The sequence below is a fragment of the Ambystoma mexicanum genome, chromosome 7p (genome assembly GCF_040938575.1).
Source record: "Ambystoma mexicanum isolate Mex_15411 chromosome 7p, UKY_AmexF1_1, whole genome shotgun sequence".
Taxonomy (NCBI): domain Eukaryota; kingdom Metazoa; phylum Chordata; class Amphibia; order Caudata; family Ambystomatidae; genus Ambystoma; species Ambystoma mexicanum.
Window position 1 is genome coordinate 953,874,546 of NC_090939.1, and position 24,791 is coordinate 953,899,336.

Sequence of the window (24,791 nt, forward strand, 5' to 3'; positions counted from 1 at the left end):
TCCTATCGAAAGAACGTTGCCAATTAAGAGAGTAACTTGTTCTTCTAGTGATAAGTCCTTCTGCCAACAGTATCCTCTATTCAGAATCTGCAGTACCTCTGCCTCTAAATTACATGAGTTGGTGCAAATGGTTTTGTACTCTCCTTTAAGAGTATACTTTAAGTTTATGCAGAGAGCTACAGAATATCAGGTGACTAGCAGACCAAATAAGTTAGGAAAATGTATAATCTAAAAACAGAAATTTGTACATCAACCAAGCGAAGAGATAAGACGCCCATAAAAAGAGGGAGCCACTTTGAAGAACGACCAGGAGAAGAGGGACATTCTTTTGGCCTATATTTGAGTTTTTATAATTGGTGGTAGGGTCAGGTAGAATTCGGTTTTGGACTGATGACTTTCAATTTCCTAACCGTAGACGAGCACCTTTAGCTAGTTTAGATAGGTAGGGTGATCCCTCTAGGAATGAGGAAAGATAGGCATTTCCAATATGATTTCATTAAAAAAAACCTTGTGTCTAACTCCTTCTTCCGACCTGCCGCAGTAGTTGGGGGTACATTGGTTCTGAAATCAGAACCATTCTTCTTTCTGGCAAATGAGAAAGGGACTTCTTAAGTGATAGTAGTTTCCTGAGGGATGTTGGGCTGGTTAAATGAGTGTCCACAGAATGATTTCATCTTTAGTTGTTGAACGGTTTCTACCCGATTATATGCTTTCATTGTGACGTGGCTGTCAGATAAGTGTGCATTTCTTCCCTCACCTAATCTCTCTAACTTAACTTTTTTCTGTTTCAGGTTTCTATGACAAATTTATTTTGCTTTTGGACTTCAACAGCTTGTATCCATCCATCATCCAAGAGTTTAATATTTGTTTCACCACAGTGCAAAGATTGGATTCAAATGCACAGAAAATGCCAGAGGTTGGTTCCCAGTTAAAGCAGTGTTTGGCTTCAGACTTTTATATTTTGAACATTAAAAATAGTTAACTGCATCAGATTGGTTGGCTTTCTTCACCACCTCTACAAACTTGATTTCATATTAATGTTTATATTGTGTATCATTATGACAGGTGTTAGGCAGAATTCTCAGAAATGTGCTTATTCCCTTCACCTTAGAGACCCTAAGCAACTTTGCTGGATTTTTGTGGATTTGATTTATTTTTTATTTTTTTTGGAGAGCGGGTGAACCCTTTCCCCACTCTCATGCATTTTGATGTGTGGTTTACTCTTGTGTTCTTTGATTATGGAGTTTTAGAGCACTCCATAGGCATCATCTTTTCATTTGTGTCACACCGCACCTTTAGTTCAGTGGCACAGGGATGTCCTTTGCACTTCCCAAGGTTTAAATACCTTCTCTGAGGTGAACTACTGTTCCCCAGAGAATGTAAAGTTAAATTGACTTTACTAGTCGTTTTAAATCCATAGACCCAGCACACACTATCTTCCTAAAGAGTGCTGGAGGTGTTCATTAGTGTCCCCTATGTCTAAACACTCTTGGAGCTGTCAAAAGCTACCCTTTCCTTTTGAAATGTCTGGTGGCAGTGGTTTTATAACGAACTACCATGATTTTTCCCGACGCGAACACCGGTAGCTAAAAATCGTGGGCCGCCATGTTTTTCAATATGGCGCCAAAGACCCCTCTGTAAAAACAGACTGATCATCTTTTTTGCGTTTCTTTGTGGAAAGGTCCTTCTGGTGTTTAACTCTGCGCGCCAAACCAGGTTGAGCTTCAGGACTGAAGTCCGCCCTTGGCGTCTGAGTGTCTGGGGTGGGCAGTAAGTGAGGGAGGTGCCCAAAACTCCCTGTGCTCGGTCTCCTAGGAGACCCAAATGCACTCTGGCGTGATTGGCTGGCTGACTGTCCGGCAAGGACAGCCACCCTGCTTGGGTTAGTGGCTGCTAGGCTGGAATGAATGGGAGAAAACTGTTTAAAAGGCGAGTCTCCAGGACTGGAAGGCAGAGTCGACCACTGGAACAAAAGAACCGAAGACCAGCTGGAAGAGGACGGCTGCTTTAACCACTGGACCGTTGGTTTGCCCGGGGAAGCCCTGCTGCAAATCCCAATTGCCAGAACTCCATTCGCCAGAGAAGCTCCTTCAAGGACGGCTTCTTTCTTTGAGTTGGTGGGACCAATCGGCTCAGAAGACACCTGGATACCATTCTCAATGCTGGTTAAGGTTTAGCCAGGGAAAGGGAAACCAGTTTGTGTCTTGAAGCAACGGCTACTTGAACCAAAGCGACTCCTTTTTGTTTGCTCCGACGATCCCATGCAGTGCAGGAGGAGTCCTACGTCCTCCCTCTTGTCCCCATGACTGAGGCTCAGGAACAGAGAGATCTACAGGAACTGCCAGGAACCAGTCTTCAACTGCATCTTTTTGCTTCACATTAAGGTACTGTGCCATCTCGTTGAGAGATCCTAACTCTCGCGGTGAAAGTTTGTGTAACTTTCCCAACTGGCAGGCCTAATCAGCTTGTGACCCAGCATATCATTCTTTTTCGTCTAAATTACTTCTGAGAAATTTTACAAAGACTTTTCCGTTTGTTACCAGAACTGATCTGTACTATCCAAGAACACTAGACTATTGACTTTGGCCTGGCCTATTGAATTGCACTGACCGTCCTGGTACACTGAACCTTTGCATTGCCTAAAAGAAGGGTTTTCTAACCCATTGTACAAACTTTTATCTTTCTATTCCCATGGAAAGTAATTGAAGTGCCATTTTTATCCTTTTTCCGGGGAGCACAAACTGTCCCTACAACTTAGTTTGTTACTGTAGTGTATTGGTGTTTCATATTAAGTTAATTTCTACTATTGAATGTTTTCTAAATGATTGTGTGTGTAAATGTATAAGTATTTTTTACTAAGAAACCTTGAGTGTAAGTGTCTACTTGAACCACTGTGATTGTGATACTTCTGTGCAACTTCAACTACTGCTCACATTCCCCCTTGGGATAAGCCTGGCCGCTCAGCTCGCTACCAAAAAGTGTGTGGTACAGACTTATACCAAAGGTTGGTTTTTGCTTACACCTGTAGTCCTAATTGTATGTGGTGTTCCCAAAGGTTACTGCCTGCAATTCTGCCTGACAGGCGATCGGTACAAGACATCAAAAACTAGACTGAAGTAAGCTAAAACCACTTGTACGCAGCTTTCATAACCCACCCCCATATGAGCTTTGAACCAATGCCATGATGTTTAGCATCTTCCTTGCCTCCATCACTAAAGTGATTGATGCACATGCTGTCCAAAAAAAGGCAGGTGAAGACCAAACAAGTGTTGGTTCTCCAAATCACTGTGGTCTATCCTCAAAATAGTTTACATCATACTGGAATCTACTTGCCATAAATCCAAAAACCTAATCAAGGCTCAACACACAGCCGCTTGCTCAACCCACCACAAAGTCGTCCTAGAAGCAAAAGCCAAATACTTCTTGTTATGATTATTTCCAAAATCAAACCTGGGAAGGGAGGTTGGGAGATTTTGGGAGGTAAACCTATTATGGTGAACAGAGACACTGTGAATAGCCACACCCAATTAATGAAATGTAGCAGAGCAGCAAAGCTTAGTCTCGGGATGGATGTGAGAATGGTTTAGGGTTCACATTATTACACACAGAACAAGACACATAAATCCAGTTAGACAGGCAAGTACACACATATCGAATGATGCATTAGTCCTTTAAAATGCACGCTAAGCAAGTAAAAACACAGTGAAATACTCTGATGCACCTAATTGAGTAAAGACACTTTAGGATGACCACAGAACATTTTCCTTAACACTTGGAGTCCAACCTTAAGATAGTTTGGGGCTGTGTACCCTATTGGGGTATCAGTTTCAAAGTTATGCTTTTTATGCAGGTATCCTAAGATCTGGTAATCTCAGTGGTTATTATACCAAGTCAAAAAGGTAAGTAAAGTTCAGGTATGTAAACTGAATCACAATAACTGGATAGGCCTAGGAATGGATTCCTTGGCCAGGCCTCCACTTACTAAAGTCAGGAAAGTGTATTTAAGGATAGGACTTTATGCCCATCTAACCCTTTGGAGAACAGGGGGAATAAACAGGTGTTAACTGTCCCCCCATCCCCACCTCGACTCCGAATTCAACAGAGACCACTGCTGCGGTTACAGAATCTGTTGGGGACACAGTTTTCTGTGTTTGGTCTGGTTGAGGAAGGCCCAGGGGGGTCACAGGTGCAGAGGTCACTTTCGGATACAGTATTTAGTTTTGGTCAGTCGCAGTGGTTAGGAATCTATTCCAGACATCTTCCAGCTGAACATCCAAACAAAGAAAAGAAGGCCCCTGCGTAGCAGGCGACATCAGGACATCTCTAGTTTGCATATAAGACACACTGCTGGAGGAGTCACCTTAGTTAGACGGCGATGGGATGAAAAAAGAAGCAGGTCTTGCATGACTTCAGTTGTTGCTAGAATGCTGAAAATACACGATCAGGCATCTTGTTGTAAAAGTTCAAGATCCCTCAAGTACAAAAGATGCACTTGCAACGGCGATTGCTGCTGCTAGGCACCACTGGAGTGTGCTGGTCAGTCAACTGGTTGGCCCAGGGAAACTTCAGAAGGCACGGATCCTAGAGCAGGGGTCGAGACTAGTTGTTCTCACCGGTCCTAGGGTCAAAGTACCAATGAGGGTCTTGGTGAGATCAAGCAGAGGAACATGTCTTCACCAGGACTTCACTGAAGTTGGTGCTGGTCATCTGCGGGGAGTCAGCCTTGTGCTATCAACCAGCTGCTCTTTTTCATAGAGGCTTTTCTCCAACTATGATCTGAAGAATGGCTGCAGCATTTCTCCTTTTATCCGCGATCTGGACTGGAAGGTCACCCAGGTCCACTAATTGTAAAGATCTGCACCATTCAAACTGGCAGTGGCGATCCAATTATGCATAGCTACTGGAAACAACCTCTGCCCAGCAGCAGACATTCAGACACCATGATATGTACTGGGACTAGACAATCCCAGCCCCACATCTTGGATTGCATGCAAAATCTCAGCTTTCCCCAGGAAAGGGCTTCCCATATATGGCAATTCTAGACCAGAGGGCGGGAAGAAGGCAATGAGCATTATGGCAGAAGGGCAAGCAAAACCCTCATGGTAATCTTGGGGGGCTAGCCACCTTTAGTAACCATTTGTAGTACGTGCACGATTGCACAGGCCAAGTATAAAACATGATAGAAAAACATCTTCTGCCACCAGCTCAATCTAATCGTATGGTAAATGTAACCAAAAAGCCACTTCAGAAAATGTTATAAGGATACAAAGTATCCTAACCGCACTTCCCTTTAGGATGGTGTGCAGTTGTAACAATAAAATAAATTCATTAACAAAGTCTCTCAGTACTGATAGTCTTATGGAGTGATGAGTTCCCCCAAACGAATGAGCAAAACGATAAGGGAAGTAAAGCAGAAGGCTTTACTTGCCTCCGAAATTTCAGGTTAGCAGTCCAAACAAAGCATAAGGAAAGGATTTCCCACGGATGTCTATGGAAGAAAAGCAGCAAAAAGATAATCTTTCCTAACACTTTGCAAACAAGTTCCTCGATTTACTCAATCAGCACAGAGCTCTTTTCAAAGTCGCCCATTGCTTAATTTCTCCTCAATGCTCAGCGACCTCCATTCCCCAGATGCAACATTCTACAATGCGCTCTCCTTTATTGACAAAATCGCCAACCTCAAAGAACACATTAGTGACTTTCAGGAATCTTCTAAGCCGACCAACCTACACCAATTTGACAATGTCCATAGTCCATCCCCATCACCCACGCTGAATCCATCGCCAGCCCTCTTACTTTAAAGCCACTTTTTACTTTTACATCACACTCTGTGTTAATGATATTGCTGGCCACCCCCGCCCACCTCTACCTTCTTATACAGTCCCACCCCACATTTCTATGCAATAAACAGGCAGTTGTTCGCAACTCCAATTTATGTAAAATAATTAGTTGATTCCATACAAAGCTGCTCTCCAGCTTTATGCCAGGTAAGTCGCCACAATTGGTCTGCAACACATTTGCGCCTCGCTGTTTCACACATATTCATTTCCATACCCAAATATATGTATATTTTAAGCTGTAAAGAATACTCGGCATTCTAAATGGACTGCTTATTGCTTGTTAATGTCTCTCACAATGCTTAACTGTGCAAAAGATTCAATATGAAATAGTAAGAAACATTTTCAAATGCATTAAAATGCTGTTTTACCTGCCCCACTTAAATCCACAATTTGCAATGTCAGATCACTGTTGATACAATTAATATGGTGCAGAGGTTTCTTTAGCGTGTGTAACTTTTCCTGAACGTGTTCAACTTTCAATCTACATGTGATATGATATGAAAGGTTATTTATACCGCGCTTAATACCCAGAGGTTTCAAAGCATGGAACCGGTGATCGAATCTGTGGTGCTGCATGACTTCTTGCTTCCAAGGCGGGGCACGTTGCCCCTGAGCTATCCTCCTGTGACAACATTCTCTGTGCTCGAGCTATATTCCCCATTAAAAGATACAATGTTAAAAGCACTATTGCCCTTTCACATCATACATAGGTCTACATGTGCATTTTAGAATAAGGGACTGCCTGGACTTTGCCTTTGCACAATTATCAGTGAATAGAAATAAGTCCTCTAAAGTGCCTTTCACCCACAACACTTTTTATGAAGAAGTCTCCACGTGACAAATTATAAATATTAAGTGGGGCGATAGAGCTTCATAACTGGCCCAAAGCCTGTCAACTGTTGAGAAAGATTTCTCTTTCTGCACCTTTTCTTGCACCCATTTTTTGGACCCCGTTTCTTTTTGCTCTGTTTACGAACCTGTTATGACTTCTTGAGGAGGAAGTATGGCCTTCAGCTTCAGTTCCCTTGCCTTGTGCTCATTTGTTATGGGGAAACTGATCAGACCTTCAGACTATCAGTACTGGGAAACCGTATCCCTTTTTGCCTTCTGTGACTTTTTAATCATTGCACACAGCATCTTACAATGCAGTGTAATGGAGATAGTTTTGTATCACCCTAGCTTTTTACACTTGAGATTTTTGGTCACTTTTGTATGTGCCTAAAGTCATGCTGGTTGCAGAAGATACATTTTTGTACAATTTTTGCATTATTTTCAATGTGCACATTCGTGTCTACCACATATGGATACTAAACATGGCCAGTGCCTTAAAATGGCCGTGCCATGAGATTTTGTTCTTTGGTCATGTTGTTTGGCCGCCTTCCTGCCTTGCCAAGACCAGAAATCCCCTAGAAGGGCATGCACTTGTCCGGGAAAGCTGCTGCTTTCACAGGCTAGTGATGCCTTTGTGTGTGTGGCCCAGGAAGTGGGTGGAGACTGTGTGGTCTCACTCAATATCTGTGGTGCCAGAGAGTCTAGGTGTGAGGTTAAAGTGCAACCAGTAGCTATCCCTGAGCATACCATTACTGGCCGTTTGAATGATGTAGATCCTTGTCATTCGTGGGATTTGACTTGCCTCCAGCCTGGATTTTGGATAAGAGGACTTGTGCAGCCATTTCTTCTGAACGGCGTTGGAGCAAAGAATCCCCCGTAGAGAACAGCCAACTGAAGATCCAAAGAAGACTCCTGAAGAGGCCTGGCATCCATTCCTCTGTCTTCCCCGGTGAAGCCCTGTTGGACTACCTGATCTCTGAAGACCCTGAGCGGTGCTTCAGCCTTGAACTAGTGACACCAATAAGTCTAGACACCTTCTTGAGGATCCAGCTGTCCTGAGTCTTTGGAAGTGTCCCTAAACCACCCAGTGGACTGACCAGCTCTCTTGTGGGCTGCCTCGCTGGAATGGTCACTGCACCCGCAACTTTAGTAGTTGCCAGCTTGTTCTATCCCTTAATCTCAGATTCTTCTGAAATGAAACCTGTGGGATGTGCGAGGGGTACCTCTGATCAGACAATTCCAGGTTGAAGATCTGTAGTAATATGGAAAATGAAATGCCTGCAGCAGAGAGTGGACCAGACCTAAATGGTGACTAACTGTTTCATTTGGTACAAGTGGCTATGGACATGTCAATGAGTGATGCTGTCTTGGTGGGTGATACTTAGGACAAGTCTCGTGGAGATGAGGACTTTCTATGAGGTACATGGCCCTTGAGAAGGACTTGTAATATAGGGCACCTTTCATTCTGTATAAATCTACAATTGGTGCAACCTTTTTTAATTTGTATTTGTATTGTTTTATTGAATTTATATAGCCCTTTATTCCAAAGTGCTTTACATGAGAACAAATATACAATACAGTAAGCATAAGATGACAATTGAACCACAACCTGAAAACAGTATAAAGAACAACTTGCAATAATGCAGAGGTGAGTAGGGTGTAGGGAGGGGAGAGGTGTGCAAGGGAGTAGTAGATGTTAGAGGAGGTAAGAATGGGGGAAAGAGGGAATGCAGGAATGTGAGGGAAGAAGAGAGGAAAAGGTGAGACTAGTGTCACACTCACCTGTGTCTCTGCAGGAGCGATGGATGAGCCTCCCTTGACCCTGAGTCTTCACTTCCCCTGTTTCACCCAGAGGAATACCTGTCAAATACAAGGTGTACACTCAGACCTGAATTCACCCGATTCCCCAGGGCCCTTCCTTTTTCTTTACTGTGTGCTGTGATGTCCCCCTATGGGCTTACCTTGATCTTTAGTAGGGTGTGCATTCCATCCTGCATTTGCAGGGGCGCGATTCACTCATGTGATTGGTGCCAATGTCAGTAGGCTGAGTTCAGATGCCAAACACTGTTTTATGCCTTCACAGCGTGACCGAGAGTTCAAGGCACTGGCTAGAAAGTCCTTCCCACAGTGAATGTTGCTCTGAGAATGTTGAATGTCCAAAATTGTCCGTATTGTCTGTTTGCCGGTATTTTTGTGGGTGAGTAGTGCTGCGTGCAGAAGCTAGCTGCTGGTAGGTTTGTGCAGCGCCTTCAATTAGAGCATGCCTGGTAATGTCTCTCCCTTTCATTTGCAGGAGAAATTATGTGGTATTAGCGCCTCGAGTCTGGGTTCAGCGCTACTGGAGACGTGGTGGTTAGGTACGTTTTCACGGAGGCTTTTGGTAAGTATGCAGCGCATAGAGGGAGAGCGCAGTGAAATAAGTGTCCGCGTTATGGAGCAAGCGCAATTAATGTCTCTTCTTTCTTAAATGGGTTTGTGTGCTTGTGCAACTAACCTGGATTCCAGCGTCGCGGTAAGATTCGGTGAGTATGCGCAGTGTTACTGATGTGCGCGTGTTAACGCTGTTCTTCCTTGTTCTTACAGGTGCCGGTGTAGAGGTCCCCTCTTGACTGGAGATAGCTGCGGCGTGGAGTAAGAACCAGGTAACTAAAGCTGAATGATCCAGAGCGGGTAAGCAGAAGTAGGATGATCTGGAGCAGGTAAGCAGAAACAGGATGATTCGGAGCAGGTAAGCAGAAGTAGGATGATCCGGGGCAGGTAAGCAGAAGTCTGATGATCCGGTAAGCAGAAGCAGGATGATCCGGAGCAGGTAAGCAGAAGTAGGATGATCCGGAGCAGGTAAGCAGAAGCAGGATGATCCGGAGCAGGTAAGCAGAAACAGGATGATCCGGAGCAGGTAAGCAGAAGTAGGATGATCCGGAGCAGGTAAGCAGAAGCAGGATGATCCGGAGCAGGTAAGCAGAAGCAGGATGATCCGGAGCAGGTAAGCAGAAGCAGGTTGATCCGGAGCAGGTAAGCAGAAGCAGGTTGATCCGGAGCAGGTAAGCAGAAGCAGGATGATCCGGAGCAGGTAAGCAGAAGCAGGATGATCTGGAGCAGGTAAGCAGAAGCAGGCTGATCCGGAGCAGGTAAGCAGAAGCAGGCTGATCCGGAGCAGGTAAGCAGAAGCAGGATGATCCGGAGCAGGTAAGCAGATGCAGGCTGATCCGGAGCAGGTAAGCAGATGCAGGCTGATCCGGAGCAGGTAAGCAGATGCAGGCTGATCCGGAGCAGGTAAGCAGATGCAGGCTGATCTGGAGCAGGTAAGCAGATGCTGGCTGATCAAGAGCATGGCAAGTGTGTTGCTGATACAGCTCACAGTAAGAAACACAAAGCACTGGAAGAATCTTGGGTGTGGCTTATATAGCCAGCCACACCCAAACACGAGAGCTCATGAGTTAACATGCACTTCCTGTTTGGCAACAGGAAGTGGTAACCAGGAAGTTACTACAAATACTAGGAAGGAATGAATGAAGGGAGGGATTTGTTATGGGTTCTTTGTGTGCCTCTGCCAGGCCTGCCAAGCCTCCACCGAGCTTGCCCCAAGTACCTGCCTGATACCCATGACAACTAGATGCGGGCAGGGGGATGGGAGGAAGGAGGTAAGTGAGATGGAGAGGGTAAGGAAGAGCAGGAGTAAGAGGTGAGAGTAGAGGGGAAGGGAGGAGGAACGTGGGGTGTTAGGGAGATGAGTAGAAGAGATAAGATTTTAGGGAAGAGCGAAAGGAAGGGAAGGAGGGAGAAGAGCAGATGTGAAGGGGGAGACGGTTCCAGTGGAAGGGGGCAAGGAATTGGAAGGAGCGGGAGGGGGCGCAGGGTGGAAGAGGAGGAGAGAGTAGGAAAAGATTAGCAGAACGGAGAGAACGAGAAGGGGTGTAGAAAGAAAGAAGGGAGGACAGGTATGGGGGGGGCAAGACCATAGAGGGATTTGAAAACAAGACAGAGGAACTTGAAATTAAGATGAGAGTGAAAAGCGAGCCAGCCTAGAGAGGTGCGGGAGGAGGAGATGGAATCAGGAGGTGAGAGAAGGCGTAGGGAGCGGATGGCAGTGGAAGATGGATTTAAGAGGGGAGAGATGAGAGGAGGGGAGTCCGAAGAGAACGGAGGAACAGTAGAAGAGTCTGGAGAAGATGAGGGAGGTAATTAAAAGTTTAGTGGCGTGAAAGGTAAGGAGGGGTGAATTTTACGAATGTTGTAGAGGTGAAAGCGACACGATTTAGCAGTCAGAGAAATGTGGTGAGATAGAGAGAGGAGAGGGTAGATATGGAGACCAAGGTTGCGGGCATGGGGAGAGATTGAGAGCTGGCAGGGGGGGAAACGAAATGAAGGGAGGATGGGAGGGAGGAGGAACAGTGTTAGCCGGGAAGAAATGGATTTCAGTTTTATCAGCATTCAGAGTAAGGAAGTGTAAGGACATCCAGGATTTAATAGCCGAAAGGCAAGAAGAGAGTTTATCATGAATGCCAGGAGAGAAGGAGAAGGAGAGGTAGAGCTGGGTATCATCCACATAGAAATGGTGCGAGATGCCAAAAGAGGAGATAATAGGAGCTAAGAATGAGGTTTAGAGCGAGAAAAGAAAGGGGCCGAAGACAGAACCTTGGGGAACGCTGTGGTTGAGGGGAAAAGGAGGGGAGGAGCAGCCGCCCCAGGAGACAGAAAATGTGCGGTTAGAAAGATGAGAGGAGAGCCAGTTAAGAATGTTATCCTTAAAGCCAAATGATGAGAGGGAGTTGAAGAGAAGAGGATGGTCGACCGTATCAAAAGCAGTGGAAAGGTCATGGAGAATAAGAATGGAGGAGTGCTTTGAGTAGCGTGCTGAGAAGAGAGAGTTAAGAACAGAGGTGAGGGCAGTTTCTGTGGAGTACAGTGGGTGGAAGCCGGATTGGGTGGAGGGAAGGAGGGAGTGGTTAGAGATGAAAGAAGCAAGTTTAGAAAGGAAGGGTAGTAGAGAGATGGGGTGATAATTGGAAGCAAGATGGGGGTTAGCAGAAGGTTTTTTGAGGATGATAGTAGCGTGTTTAAAGGGAGAAGGAAAAGTGGAAGTTGAGAAGCAGATGTTGAAGGAGGTGAGGTAGCGTTTGAGGGGTAGATTTTAGGGATGAGGGGAGAGTGAATAGGGTCAGAGGGAGAAGCTGTAGGGCGAGTGTTGGATAAGAGTAGAGTGACATCACAATGCGTGACTGGAGAGAAAGAGGACATGGTGAAGGTGGGGGTGGTGGCCAGGAGGAGGAGGAGGAGGAGGAGGAGGAGGAGGAGTGTAGGAGGGGAGGAGATGAAAGTTTGACAGAGATTGAGGACTTTACTAGAAAAGGAGGAGGCAAGATCAAAAGCAGTGAGAGAAGAGGTGGTGGAGGGATCAGGAGTAGATGGAGAGAGAAGTTGGGCTAAAGTTTGAAAGATGCGACGAGTGTGAGAGGAATGGGACTGGAGAAGGTCATAGTAGTAGGTGCGTTTCGCAGAGTTGAAGCATGAGTCATAGAGGGTATGATAGGAGAAGTAAGCAGATTGGTTAGAGGGAGATGGGTGGGTGTTTGAGCCACTGACGTTCAAGGCGCCTGAGAATGCAGCGCATAGAGGAGAGATGAAGAGAAAGCCAGGGTTGAGCAGGTTTGTGAACGGGGCGAAATGGTGAGAGGGGATAGAGAAGATCAAGAGTGGTAGCGAGGGAGGAAGTTAAGATGGAGGAGGCATCCGAGGCGGAGGTAGAGGAGAAGTGGGAGAGGGGGGAGAGGAGAGGGATGCTTGAAATAGGGAGTGGTTAAAGCAGTGTAGGTCACGCCGGATAAGAGTTAGAGGATGGGGGGGAGCAGGAGAGGGGGAGGGAGGGGAGAGGGAAAATGAAAGTAGGTAATGATCAGATAGGTAGGTGGGAAGGGAGGAGATGGGGGAGCCAGTGAAGGAGGAAGTAAAGATGAGCTCAATAGTAGAGCCAGATTGGTGAGTAGGAGGGAAGGGGAGAGAGGAGGTAGGAGTCGAGGAGGAGAGGAAGGAGTGTTAGAAGAGAGGTGGAGATTAAAGTCACCAAGTACAAGTAGTGGAGTGGGACTGGGGGAAATAAGGCCGAGGAGACGGTCAATGTCCTAATAAAAGGAGCAGACTGGACCAGGGGGTGGTAGATGATGAGGAAAGAGATAACATGAGGAGAATTAAAGATTTTGAACATGAATTCAAAGGAAGGGAAAGGGGGTAGAGAAGTAGGGGATGGAGAAGAGGTGAAGTGTGGGTGAAAGAGGAAGCCTATACTCACTCCACGGCCAGTAAAGCAGGGAACATGTTCAAAGGAGGAAGAGGAGGAGGAGGAGGTGAGGGAGGCAGGAACAGAGGTATTGTGAGGGGGGATCCAGGTTTCAGTGATGCAGAGAAATTGAAGGTTAAGGTGTATAAAAAGGTCACGGACAGCAGAGGTTCTGTTACAGATAGATCTGGTGTTCCAGAGGGCGACATCAAAGGCATTAGAGGTGTTAGTGAGAGGAGGATAGATAAGGTTGCGGGGATGAGATGAGATGAGGTGTTGGGGAGAGGGATGGAATGGGTGTGGGAGGAGGGGAAGATTGAGAGAGGAGATGGCCATTAGAAGAATGAAGAGCATTGTGAGGGGGAAAGGGTAGGGGGAAAGGAGGGGGATGGAGAGTAGTGGTATCGAGAGAGAGAGAGAAGGAAGCATAGCAGGGAGAGCGATAAGAGTGAGTCAGGGACGAGGGGCAGCTAGAGGGGGTATGTATGAGAAGTAGAGCAGAGGGTGGGGGAGAGAAGGGGAAAAGGAGAGGGGATAGGAAGGGGACAGGCACTGTTAGTAGTAGTACTGTGGGGCAGAAGAGGCGACACTCGGTGAGGAGGTGGGGGTTTAGCCAGTAGTAGGTGAGATCACAGCCCACAGGTAATGAGGGGGTGGAGATAATTGAAGCTTGCAGCGGAAGGAATAGGTAGCGAGAAGTAGGAGCAGTAGGTGTAGAAACGGAAGCACGGTGGTCGGTGAAAGGAAGGGAGGCCAAGACCGTGGAGGAGAACTCTACAGCTCACAGTGGAGAGAGCCGGCACTGAGAGTAGCTGGAGCCGCGGGTGTAGACGCGGAGGCACAGCAGCTCGACAAAGGAGAAGAACAAGTCAACGGAGAGGAATGTTGCAGACCACAGTAGAGGAAGTAAGCCAGAGAGCAGTTAGAGCATGGAATAGAAGTAGAGGCATTGCTGTCCGATGTAGGAGAAGCAGGCAGCCGGGGGTGATGTCAGTGAGAGATGAGGGGGCACAGTAGGAAAGGGCAAGGAGATCACGTTAGGCAGCGGGGAACAGAAGCCTGCGGTGGGTGGAAGAGAAGACAATGTCAAAGGAGGAGAACGCTGCAGTCCGCAGTAGATGAGTCAGCCAAACGGAAACCTGCAGTGGGTGGAGGAGAACACTGTAGTCCGCAGAGGAGAGAGGCCAGGGAGCGTCAGGAGCTGAGGGTGTAAGGCGAAGGTGCTGGGCTCAGGAATGGGTGGAGCTGGCCGCTGGGAGCAAAAACGGCCCGTAAGAGAAAAAGCACAGGCACTGGTATTTAGGAGGATCCACAGGCCTTACGATGCAACAGGAGCAGTCGGCCTCGGAAGAGAGAGGCAGGGCACCGATGTAATGCTTTACTTCTAGTTTTACAATGTTTGGTGCCTATGTATGAGAATCTGGGATTAGAGGTTCAATCTCAGCGTGAAGTCCGCAGAGACCTAAATGAACTGTGTGACTACAAAAGAGAAAGTATTACTTTGGAAATGCAATCTTGGGTATGTTCACTTGAATAATCTTCGAAATCTGTGATCCTAGTGTTGCTCATTGATGATGGAGAGCTTGATCTACTGAATGGGGGACCTCTGAGCAGTGTTGAAATCTCCAACCTGGATGAATCCCTAAATACCGTAAAGGAATTAAAAAGAAAAGAAAGGGGGCGTCAGAACTCCAAGAAGTTGGTGAAGTCAACCAAGAATTAGTAAAACATAAGGAAATAAGCAGTTCAAAGTCCAGTAATATATTAAAAAAGAATACAGAGGAAATTCTCAGTGACGGGCCAATGTTTCCTCATTGAAATGAGTGATAATCACTATTATTTACCAGCAATAACCAATTTAGTAGATATAACAAACAAATTGAAGTGGCTTCAGAAAGACAGTCTGCAAGAAAATTAGAAAGATGTGGCCAAGTATTCCTAATTATGTAAATGCCATTAGTGACAGCACTCAATGTGTTCAGATCTTTCCGAGGCACAGCCTGTTGGCCCAACTCACAAATAGAAGCTATGAAACGGAGGGCAAAAGTAGGAATATTGAAATAGTGGGCATGAATGATTGGGAAGAAATATTGGACGTAACAATAGGGGATGATCAGGAGATATTAGATGTGTAAGAGCATAATAGTATTTTTGTCAACCTGCTTTGAAGAGCTACTTTGGGTGAGCATCCTACTTGTGGGGAAATGCCTTGGAAGGCAGGAGGATCCACTAACTCTTTATATTAAATATTTATTTGATAGTTCATTGGGTAGTGTGCTAAATTGAAAGAATCGTACTAATCTTCCATGAAAGCCTTACTCCGAGCGCTTACTTCAAGGGATATTCATAATGTGGAATTACCACACTGTCCCCACAGTTTTATGCACTCTGAAACTCTTCAGGTGTGTTGAAGTTAATTTTAGGTGGAAGCATTGGTGTTTGCGGTTTTGTTCAGGAGAGATGCAAGAGTGCTGGAAACAAAGTAAAAAAGTGTAGTTGGCTCTTTTTCTGGCTAAATTTACTCCACATGCATAGGAGCAAAGCCTGGCTAGACACAGTTGAATGTGGAGAGTGTAATACTGCAAAAAGGTGGCATTCGTTGAACCTGCTGCCCTGATTCATGCTATGAGGCCACATGACTCGTCATGGTTACCTAATGTGTTACAATCCAGAATGTTGGCTCCTTAGGGTATCAACAAAAGCCCCATCACATCCGTTGCCATGTAATATAAGAGGGTATAGAAGCATTTTCACTGAAGGAAAGGCAAACCAATATTTGTATAATCATTTTCTTCTGCAAGAGTTTTGGTTTGTAGATCTGCCTTGTTGGAATTGATACTATTGCCTGGGGGCCGAAATTCCAGTTGCAAACTACTAGCCAGTCATAAAAAGTCACTGCCCACCTCAATTCTATACATACATCCAGGACATCATTTCTTCCTCGCCAAGTCTTGAATATCAGTAGCCAATGGTGAGTGCAAATATTGCAGCCTGATATTGCCTTTTGCAGCCAGCTAAGAAGGCTCCTCTTGATGGATGTAAAATGGGTTGGATTGCGGTGATTAGTGGCATCTAAAATGCGTTGCAATGACATCTGGGGTCATTTGATTATGCTGTGCTGTTAACATGGCAGGGGGCAGCTCAAAGGGATAACATTTTCTGAAAAATGTTTATTGCTCTTTGGATAAAGAAAACATAGCTTCGAATGGATTGTGTCCTCCAACGTATTCCCCATCTTTGACATGTAATGTCCACAGCTGTGCTGCTTTCGACATTTTTCAGCAGGGGGTGTCCTGCGTCGATGGCATCGGGTCGATGTCCCTCGAAGGCCTCCGTCGAAGGCGACGTCATCAGATGTTATAAGTAGCACACACTCACCTGTAGCCTCAGTTCCGTTTTTGCTGCAAATGTTTGCTTCGAGAACTCGGCGCGCCTCGTCTTCTCTACTTCAATAATGTCTGCTACCCAGACGAAAAATGCCGGGACTGTAAGTCCAAGATGTCCATCACGGACTTGCACCGTATCGGCTTATGGTGTCTGGGCGAGAGTCATGACACTGACTGCTCGAAGTGCCAGTCGTTGACTGCTAAGGCCTTGCAGGAGCGTAAGGGGAAATTGCAGGTAGGTCAGGTTTTCAATCCCTGCAAAACTAAACACTACTGGTCTTTCCACTGACGACTCAAGGTGCGACTCTCCCCGTCGGAGGGAGTCCAGGGGATCTCGGTCCCAGAGTGGTGCCCACCACTCGTCCTCATCGAGGCACTCCCGGAAGCGGCGTCGCTGTTTGTCTTCCCCGTCCTCGTCGGATGATGGCTCAGCAAGGAAAGTGGCTTGTCCCACTAAATCCTCTACTCCGGAGGAATGGGAGGCATTCAGGGAGAAAATGCTGAAGATTTTTCAATCTCGGGGCACTGTTCCGCCCGTGCCTTCGGTTGAAGCCGGCACGGAACAGTCTCGGTCCGACGCTCGTGCGCACGCCTACTGGCCCGGGCAGTCGCCACGATAAACACCGGGAACCTTCGGGGTCCCGTTCAGTCAAGGGTCGGGTAAATCACCATAGACGTGCCAGATCCAGGTTGCAGTCTTCGTCACCAACAAAACCGTCTAAGTCTGTGAAGGTGTCGAGGAAGGCGTCGGCGCCGTGTCCATCGAGTGCGGATGTCAGAGATTTACCCTCGGTCAGGTCCTCCGAGTCTTCGGCAGCTTTGGCGATGCCAACGCCCTCGACGCCTGTGGGCCAAAATTTGCCGTTGGTGGCCCCCGTGGCTGTGGATCCTCCGAGAAAGGCTGCGTCTAAGACGGTGAAGCCTTTTCTTGCATCCAGGTCTGCTCCTGTCCCTAGGCAGGAGTTATTTCATTCTCTGCAGAACATATGAGGATGAGGAGAGGTCTGATGTGCAGTTGAAGCCTTTTGATATTCCTGGTGAAATACCTGAAGTTCCTGACATTGTCTTCTCCGAGGACAGTCAGATGGAGGATCTGCGTTGGTCTCTACATGATGTCAGTGGCCCTGACACATCTCCTGAAATGGAGTTTGGTAGGCCAGAGCCTGGGCTCATGCGGAATCATCCTATAGGAGATTGATGTTGAGAGTTACGAGTACCTAGGGTGGTCCGGCCCTCCAGTTGAATACGACCAGGAAGACATGACAGACATTTTACATCCGGGTCTGTCCACTGACCCAGTGTTGCCTTTTCACATGGGATTACAGAAAAGGGTGGCTGCTACTTGGAACACCCAGTCTCTTCTGGCGGTCAACAAGTCGTTGATTAAGAAATACCGCCCATCCATTAGCGACCCCAGCTACCTATCCGCACACCCCACTCCTGGGAGTTTGGTGGTTCTGGCGGCCACGGCAACCTCTATGCAGGTGGCGTACCCTACCATCCCTCCTGATGGGGACAACAAGTGCTTTGATGGATTGGCACGCAAGGTATTTTCGGCTGCGAGTATGGCACTGAAATCGGTCAACTCCACCTGTGCCTTAGCAAAACCTTTGCACACTCTGTGGAATTGCCTCTCTGGCAGCTGAGCATATTCCCGAAGGGGAAGAAAGGTATGGGTTTCTTGCTATTGTGCAGGATGGCAAGGGTGCCATGTCTGAATCCCTTTAGTCTGGGGTGGACACTGCTGATAGTGACCGCCGGTCCATGGCTGCGAGCACCGCGATACGCAGGTTTGCGTGGTTGTGGAAGTCAGGGTTTGCACCGAATGTGCAGGCCCGTCTTCTCAATAGGCCCTTTGATGGTTCTCATTTGTTTGGCAGCAAGGCTGACGAGAGCCTTGAGGTTGCAAACCTCCAAAGCAGCTGATAAATCTTTGGGGGCAGGTGTGCGTCAACCTCCGCCTTTTCCTCCTAGGGGATAGCAGTGGACGGGTGGTTCCTTTCGTTACTACTCTTTTGGTAGAGCGAGAGGAGAGGCCAGTCAAAGGGGCCAATGTAAAGTTCCCCATGGTGGACGGGGAAAAAGTGCCAAAGCCGCTCAAGCAGCTGCCTCTTTGCCTTCAGGCGCTGATGCAGCTGCTCCAAAACAGCTGAGGCCAGGTCTCATTGGTCGCCGGTTGGGGCAGACTGTCTCAGCATCTCGAAGAGTGGCAAGCCATTACTTCAGATGCGTGGGTTCTGGAAACAATAGCCCACGGCTACTGCTTACCCTTCCTGAGTCGGCCTCACGACAATCCACCGGGGAAGCTCTTTTTGAAGATTCTGGATCTGCTCCTTGTGCAGGAAATCTTGACCCTGCTGGAGAAAGGCGCTATAGAACTAGTGCCTGTGGCGGAGAGGAACAAGGGCTGGTATTCTCCCTATTTTTTGATTTTCTTAGGGAAAAAAAAAAGACGGAGGACTGAGACCCATCTTGGACTATTACGTTGCTTGAACAAGTTCCTCAGGAAGGACGAGTGCAAGATGGTCACTCTTTCTCAGGTCCTGCAGGCCCTTCGACTCCAGGATTGGTTGGTGTATTGGACCTACAGGATGCTTATTTTCATGTGCAGATCCATCCAAAGCACAGAAAATACCTGATGTTTGCGGTTGGCAACTTGCACTTTCAGGTTTGGGGCCTGCCATTGGGGTTGACCTCCACCCCAAGGGTCTTCACCAAGCTCATGGTGGTGGTGGCAGGGTATCTCAGGAGAGGGGGGGGGTTCACGTCTACCCCTACATGGACGATTGACTGATCAGGGCACATTCTCTGGAACAAGCCTTGGCTCATCTAGAAGTCACCTGCCACTCCCTTAACAAACTGGGCTTCTCCCTCCCACATGACACCTTCCCAGCAGCTCCAATACATCGGAGCAGTGTTGGACACGTCCCTGGAGTTTTGTTCGCCCCCAAGCTGAGGGCTCATCACATTGTACAGATGGTTAACACATTTCAACATGCCCAGTCTCCCCTGGCTTTCTAATAATTCTTAAGGTTGCTTGGTCTCATGGCATCCTGCATTTTTCTGGTGCCAGAGGGCATACTGAGGATGTGAGCCCTTCAATGGGCTCTCAAGACGCAGTGGTCGCAATTGTCAGGTAAAATATCAGATCTCCTACATATTCCGCTCATGGTCTCACATGATCTTCTGTGGTGGGCCAGCGAAGGGAATTTAATGAAGGGAGAGCCTTTTTGGCAACTGTTGCCGGAGGTGACGGTAGTGACTGATGCTTCCCTCACAGGATGGGGAGCTCACGCCAACGAGCTGACCTTCAGCGGTCGTTGGTCTCCGTCGGAGTTGAAACTCCATATAAATCTTTTGGAGCTGAGGGCCATCAGGCTACCCCTAAAGGCTTTTCTGCCTTTTATGCGAGGGAAGACTGTTGTGATCATGACGGATAACACAGTGGCCATGCATTACCTCAACAAAAAGGGGGGTGTATGGTCACTTGTGCTGTGCAGAGAGGCGATGCAGCTCTGGTTCTGGGCGATAAAACAAGGAATATCACTCTCTGCAGTTCATCTGGCCGGAGAGGAGAATGCGGATGCTCTGGGCAGGCAGAGCGCGGCCTCAAAGTCCTTCAAGAGACCCTCACCCTTGGGGGAACCCCTCAAATGGATCGGTTTGCGACCGGTGCCAACCGTAAGTGCAAGACATATTGCTCAAGGGAATTTCCTCCGAGAGGAGCTTCACATATGGTTTCTGAAAGGTTGAGATAAAAGGATTGGCACCTCCTGGATGATGTGATGGAGCTGTTGCTTTTGGCCAGGCGTCCGGCAACCAAATCCCTGTACCGTTCCCGTAAGTTTTGCAACTGGTGCAGAGGACACAATGTCCATCCTTTTCAGTGTTCAATTCCGATGGTTCGTTTGTTTCTTTCTTTCTTGCTTTCTTTGGCCCACCAAGGGTCTTGAAGTGGGTACCATTAAAGGTTACCTGGCAGCGCTATCTATTTTCAAGCGCTCGTCTGAAGAATGTTCTTATTTTAATATTCCTTTGATTACCCAGTTTCTAAAAGGGCTCACTAATGTGTTCCTGCCGTCACCTTTTCAGGTGCTGGTTTGGGATTTGAATTTAGTCTTGAAATTCTTGATGGGTGCTCCGTTTGAATCTTTGCACTCTTGCCCTTCAAGACGGTTTTCTTGATTGAAGTTACATCTGCTCGTAGAGTGAGCGAGTTGCAGGCACTTTTGTCTAAGCCACTCTTTACTTTGTTCCACAAGGATAGGGTTGTACTGGGGGTACGTCCTTCCTTCCTACCTAAGGTAATGTCTGAGTTTCATTTGAGCCAGAAGGTGGTACTTCCTGCTTTCTATCCTCCTACTCATCCTAGTAAGGAAGTGGAGAGACTCCATAGGTTGGACCCTAGGAGAGCTTTGAGCTTTTATCTTTCAAGGATGTCCAGGGTCAGAGTGGACAACCAACTTTTTGTGGGGTATACTGGACACCGATTGGGCCAGGCTTTTACCAAACGGACCTTGTCCAGGTGGATTATCCTCACTATTGCTGAATGTTACAGATTGGCTGGCAAGGACCCTCCTGAGGGTTTGTGAGCTCACTCCTCCAGGGGCGTGGCTACATACACAGCCCTGCAACTGGGCGTTCCTGTTAAGAACATATGTACTGCAACGTGGCCTTCCATCCACACCTTTGTCGAGCATTACTCCCTGGATATTTTCCATGGCAAGGTATAGGGCCTTTGGTAAAGCAGTGCTTTATTCTGCCATCTGAGTATATCTAAATTCTTCTCTCTCCTCCATTCTCTGATACTGCTTTGGGAGTCTGTCAAAGATGTGGAATACATTGGAGGACACAATCCATTCGAAGAACAAGTTACTTACCAACTGGTAATGTTGTTTCGACTGGATATGCCTCCAACGTATTCCTCATCGCCCTCCCAGCCAGCCCCTCTGAAGAATTTCATATGCTATTGCAGCTTGCGTTCCCACAAGGCTATGTGCAGTCCAAGATGCATTGTGTGTGGGTATGTCGCACGTTGTGGAGGGAAAAAACATGAACTGAGGCTACGGGCACTGTGCGTGCTACTTATAACATTCGATGATGTCGCACTCGACGGAGGCCTTCGAGGGATATCAACCCGACGCCTTTGACGCAGGACGCCCTCTGTCGAACAATTTCCGAAGCAGCACAGCTGTGGACATTACATGTCAAAGATGTGGAATACGTTGGAGGAACATCCAGTCGAAAGAACGTTACCAGTCGGCAAGTAACTTGTTCTTCTACCTTTCATTTCATTGGTCCAATATTGGAATACTGCAAAGTACTGTTATGTACGCACCAGATAATTCTGGCAGGAAACTTGAATGTAAAATGTCCTAACTTGAGTATAGTGACAAGTATAAATGCATGGTAAACTGTTACATGATGAAAAAGGCTGAACTTTTGTCATGTTGGTAATAAGCAAGGCTCTCCCTATGGCCAGAATATTTTGACACTGTGACTTGGTTATGCTAAACTACAAAACCTAAGGTGATGCCCTGTGTAAGCCTTCACAGGGTAATGAGAAGGCACATTCAATGGATTGCTTTTTCCCGCAGATTCCTTTCTTGATAGATATCCTCATCCAGCTCTGCTGTTCGAAAACTGTTTCGACAGGGGGCATAGTGGACCTCAACTCGGCCATCAATCATGGCCTTGTCTTGCTGGGTGTTTCATCTTTGGCTCCGGACGTGACGTTGGGATTCGTATAAATACCACGCCACTACACCCCATGCTTCTGTTCCTTTTTCTGCACGCTGCATCAAGAAAACTACCGAGTTCATGTGATGTTTTTCTGTCAAATTTGACATTTGTTCTTAAAAACCTCAACCGCAATGTCGTACTCACTGGGTGTCGGGCTTCAAAAGGTGCATTGCTTAAAGTGTGGGTGACCGACCCTCACATAATGATGCCTGCGCGTCATGCTCGAAAATGCAGCTGAAATCCCTACATGAGAAAGCCGTAAAACTGGTTTTGGGCCGACCGTTAAGCTCCAGCATGGTCGTTCGGTCTTCAGAGGCCAGTGCGTACGAGCCCACCCACGAAAAGGGAAATGATATGCATCGTAAGAAAACTAAGAAGTGTTTCCACTCTAGAAGCCATTCTCCTTGGTAGTCTTTACTAAAGACGAGACGGCACCACCACAAATCCAGCTCATCGTTGGAATGAGGTAAGGGACCAACCACTAGAAGAGTGGGATAATTTTAAGACTGAAATGCTGGAAATGTTTAAACAGCAGGCTACTGACGGTGCGGTTTCCCCGCTGACCAGCAAGCCTTGGCAGCGAAAGGGGGCGCTCGGTGCTGCTGACCCATGCTAGCCGGTCCGTCGACTTCATCAACCAAGCCTTCGGGTCCACGGTTGTCCGTCATAAGGCCCCTACTCATGACATGCTTTTGTCATCCAAGTCTTTCTCAGCGCCGATAACCATTCCGTCGACATCAACAGCGAAACCTTTGACGCTGACTGTTCTTTTGCCCTGTTATTGACAGGATTTTTTGAGTTGATGCAATCTATCTTTGACGTTGACCAGCCGGACGACCAAGGGTACATTGACCCGATCTATTCTGGTACTGGCAGAGTCGATTATTTCGACGATCAGGCCAATTTATTAGCCTTAACCCAAGGTATACAAGATGCAAGTGGGCTGGACAGTTCCCCAGATCTTGAGTTCCAACAAGGCCAACCCTACAAATATACTCATGCTAAATTCAGGGCCTTGGTGTAAACAGTGGTTGACACCCTTACTGCACCTCTTCAGGGGTATGAACTCACTGATATTCTGGATGAAGGTCCAATAATCGAGCAGAATATGCCTTTCAATCCGGCTATAGCTGACCCCATGGCCTCCTTAAAGCAACACCCATGCAAAATGCCTCCCGTAAGCGCCAATTGCATGGGAAAATATAGACCGGCATGAGGAGATCCTTCTTTCCTCTCCTCGCACCCTTCACCAGAAGAGTTGGTAGTGCAAGCTGCCACTATCACCACCATACCTGCTGCCTCTATGTCAAATATACCTCCAGATAGAGAGGGTAAACAACTTGATGCCATGGCCAAGAAAGTTTTTACTTCAGGCAGTATGGCCTTGAAGGCCACTAATGTGGCATGCTGCTTTGCCAAATTGTTGTTTGGTCTGTGAAAGGCTGTAGAACAAGCCTCTCAGTACATCCCAGAAGGGGAAATGCAGGATGGTTTTATACGGGTGTTGGAGGATGGGAAGGAGGTGACCAAGCAGTTGTTACAAACGGGCCTGGACGTGGCGGACTGCGTTGGTCGATCAATGGGATCGGCAGTAGAAATGAGAAGACCGGCCGACTTGAAAACCTCTGGATTCTCCCCAAATGTCCAGTACAGGCTGCTAGTCATGCCCTTTGAGGGAGATATGCTTTGTGGACAAAAAGCTGACTCTTTAGAAAAATTCAAAGAGTCAAAAGTCACTGCAAAGTCGGTGGGCCTAGCTACGCCGCCAGCCAAGCCTGCCTTTAGTGTTGCCTCAAGAGGCAGATGCTATAGATGCCATGTACTCTATGGCAGGAAGCAGAAACTCCTGCAAGCCAGGCATAGGCAGAGGTGTTTCTCGAGTCCCCGAAGTATCAGAGGGGCTTCTAGAGGCCAACAGCCAGCAGCAGCGGTGTGGGAGTCTCTGCCTTCTAAGCCGCTTTAATTCCACCTCCCACGACTTATTGGTTGACAGGACATTGTCCCCAGTGGCAGATTACCTCTGAAGCCTGGGCCCTGCAGACAATTTGGTGAGGCTATTATCTGCCCTTTTTAAGAAAGCCATCGGACAGACCACCACCGCCTCCAATCCAACCGGGACAGGAGCTCCAGGAAGAACTGAGAGCCCTGTTGTTGAAGGGTGCTGTGGAAGAAGTACCTCCCAATCAGAGAGCGTCCCGCTTGTATTCCCGGAATTTCCTAGTGCTCAAGAAAGGAGGAGGTCTCCGTCCCATTCTGGACCTCAGGGCCGTAAGCAGTTTTTTGAGGAAGGACACATTCAGGATGGTGACCTTGAGAAAAGAATCACCACTCTCTCGAACTTCAGGACTGGCTGGTGTCAATAGACCTACACAATGCCTATTTCCATGTGCTGATACACCAAAGGCACAGGAAGTGCCTAAGATTCCTCATAGGGGACAAGCACTATCAGTTCAAAGTGCTGCCCTCTGGGTGGACCTCCACCCCAAGGGTCTTCACCAAGCTCATGGTGGTAGTCGCGGCTCACCTCAGGAGATCCGGGGTCCATGTATTTACATACCTGGATGACTGGCTGATCTGAGGGGAAGTCGGCGGGGCAAGTCTTCTCATCTGGAGTGCACTTCCCCTACTACTGCACAGGCTGGGCTTCTCGCTGAACTTGAAGTCAAATCCAATCTGACACCAGTATAAAGGCTCCAGTTCATCAGAGCAGTCCTAGAT

General features: G+C 47.4%; 1 protein-coding gene across 2 annotated transcripts in view; it reads left to right on the forward strand.

Annotated features, from left to right (window-relative positions):
• Positions 1 to 24,791, forward strand: part of POLA1 (DNA polymerase alpha 1, catalytic subunit) — a 2,474,741-nt gene that overhangs the window by 706,057 nt on the left and 1,743,893 nt on the right. For both annotated transcript variants that reach the window (XM_069637299.1, XM_069637300.1), the window contains exon 24: positions 792 to 916. In XM_069637299.1, coding sequence (XP_069493400.1) covers positions 792 to 916 — 125 coding nt within the window. The remainder of the gene's footprint in view (positions 1 to 791; positions 917 to 24,791) is intronic.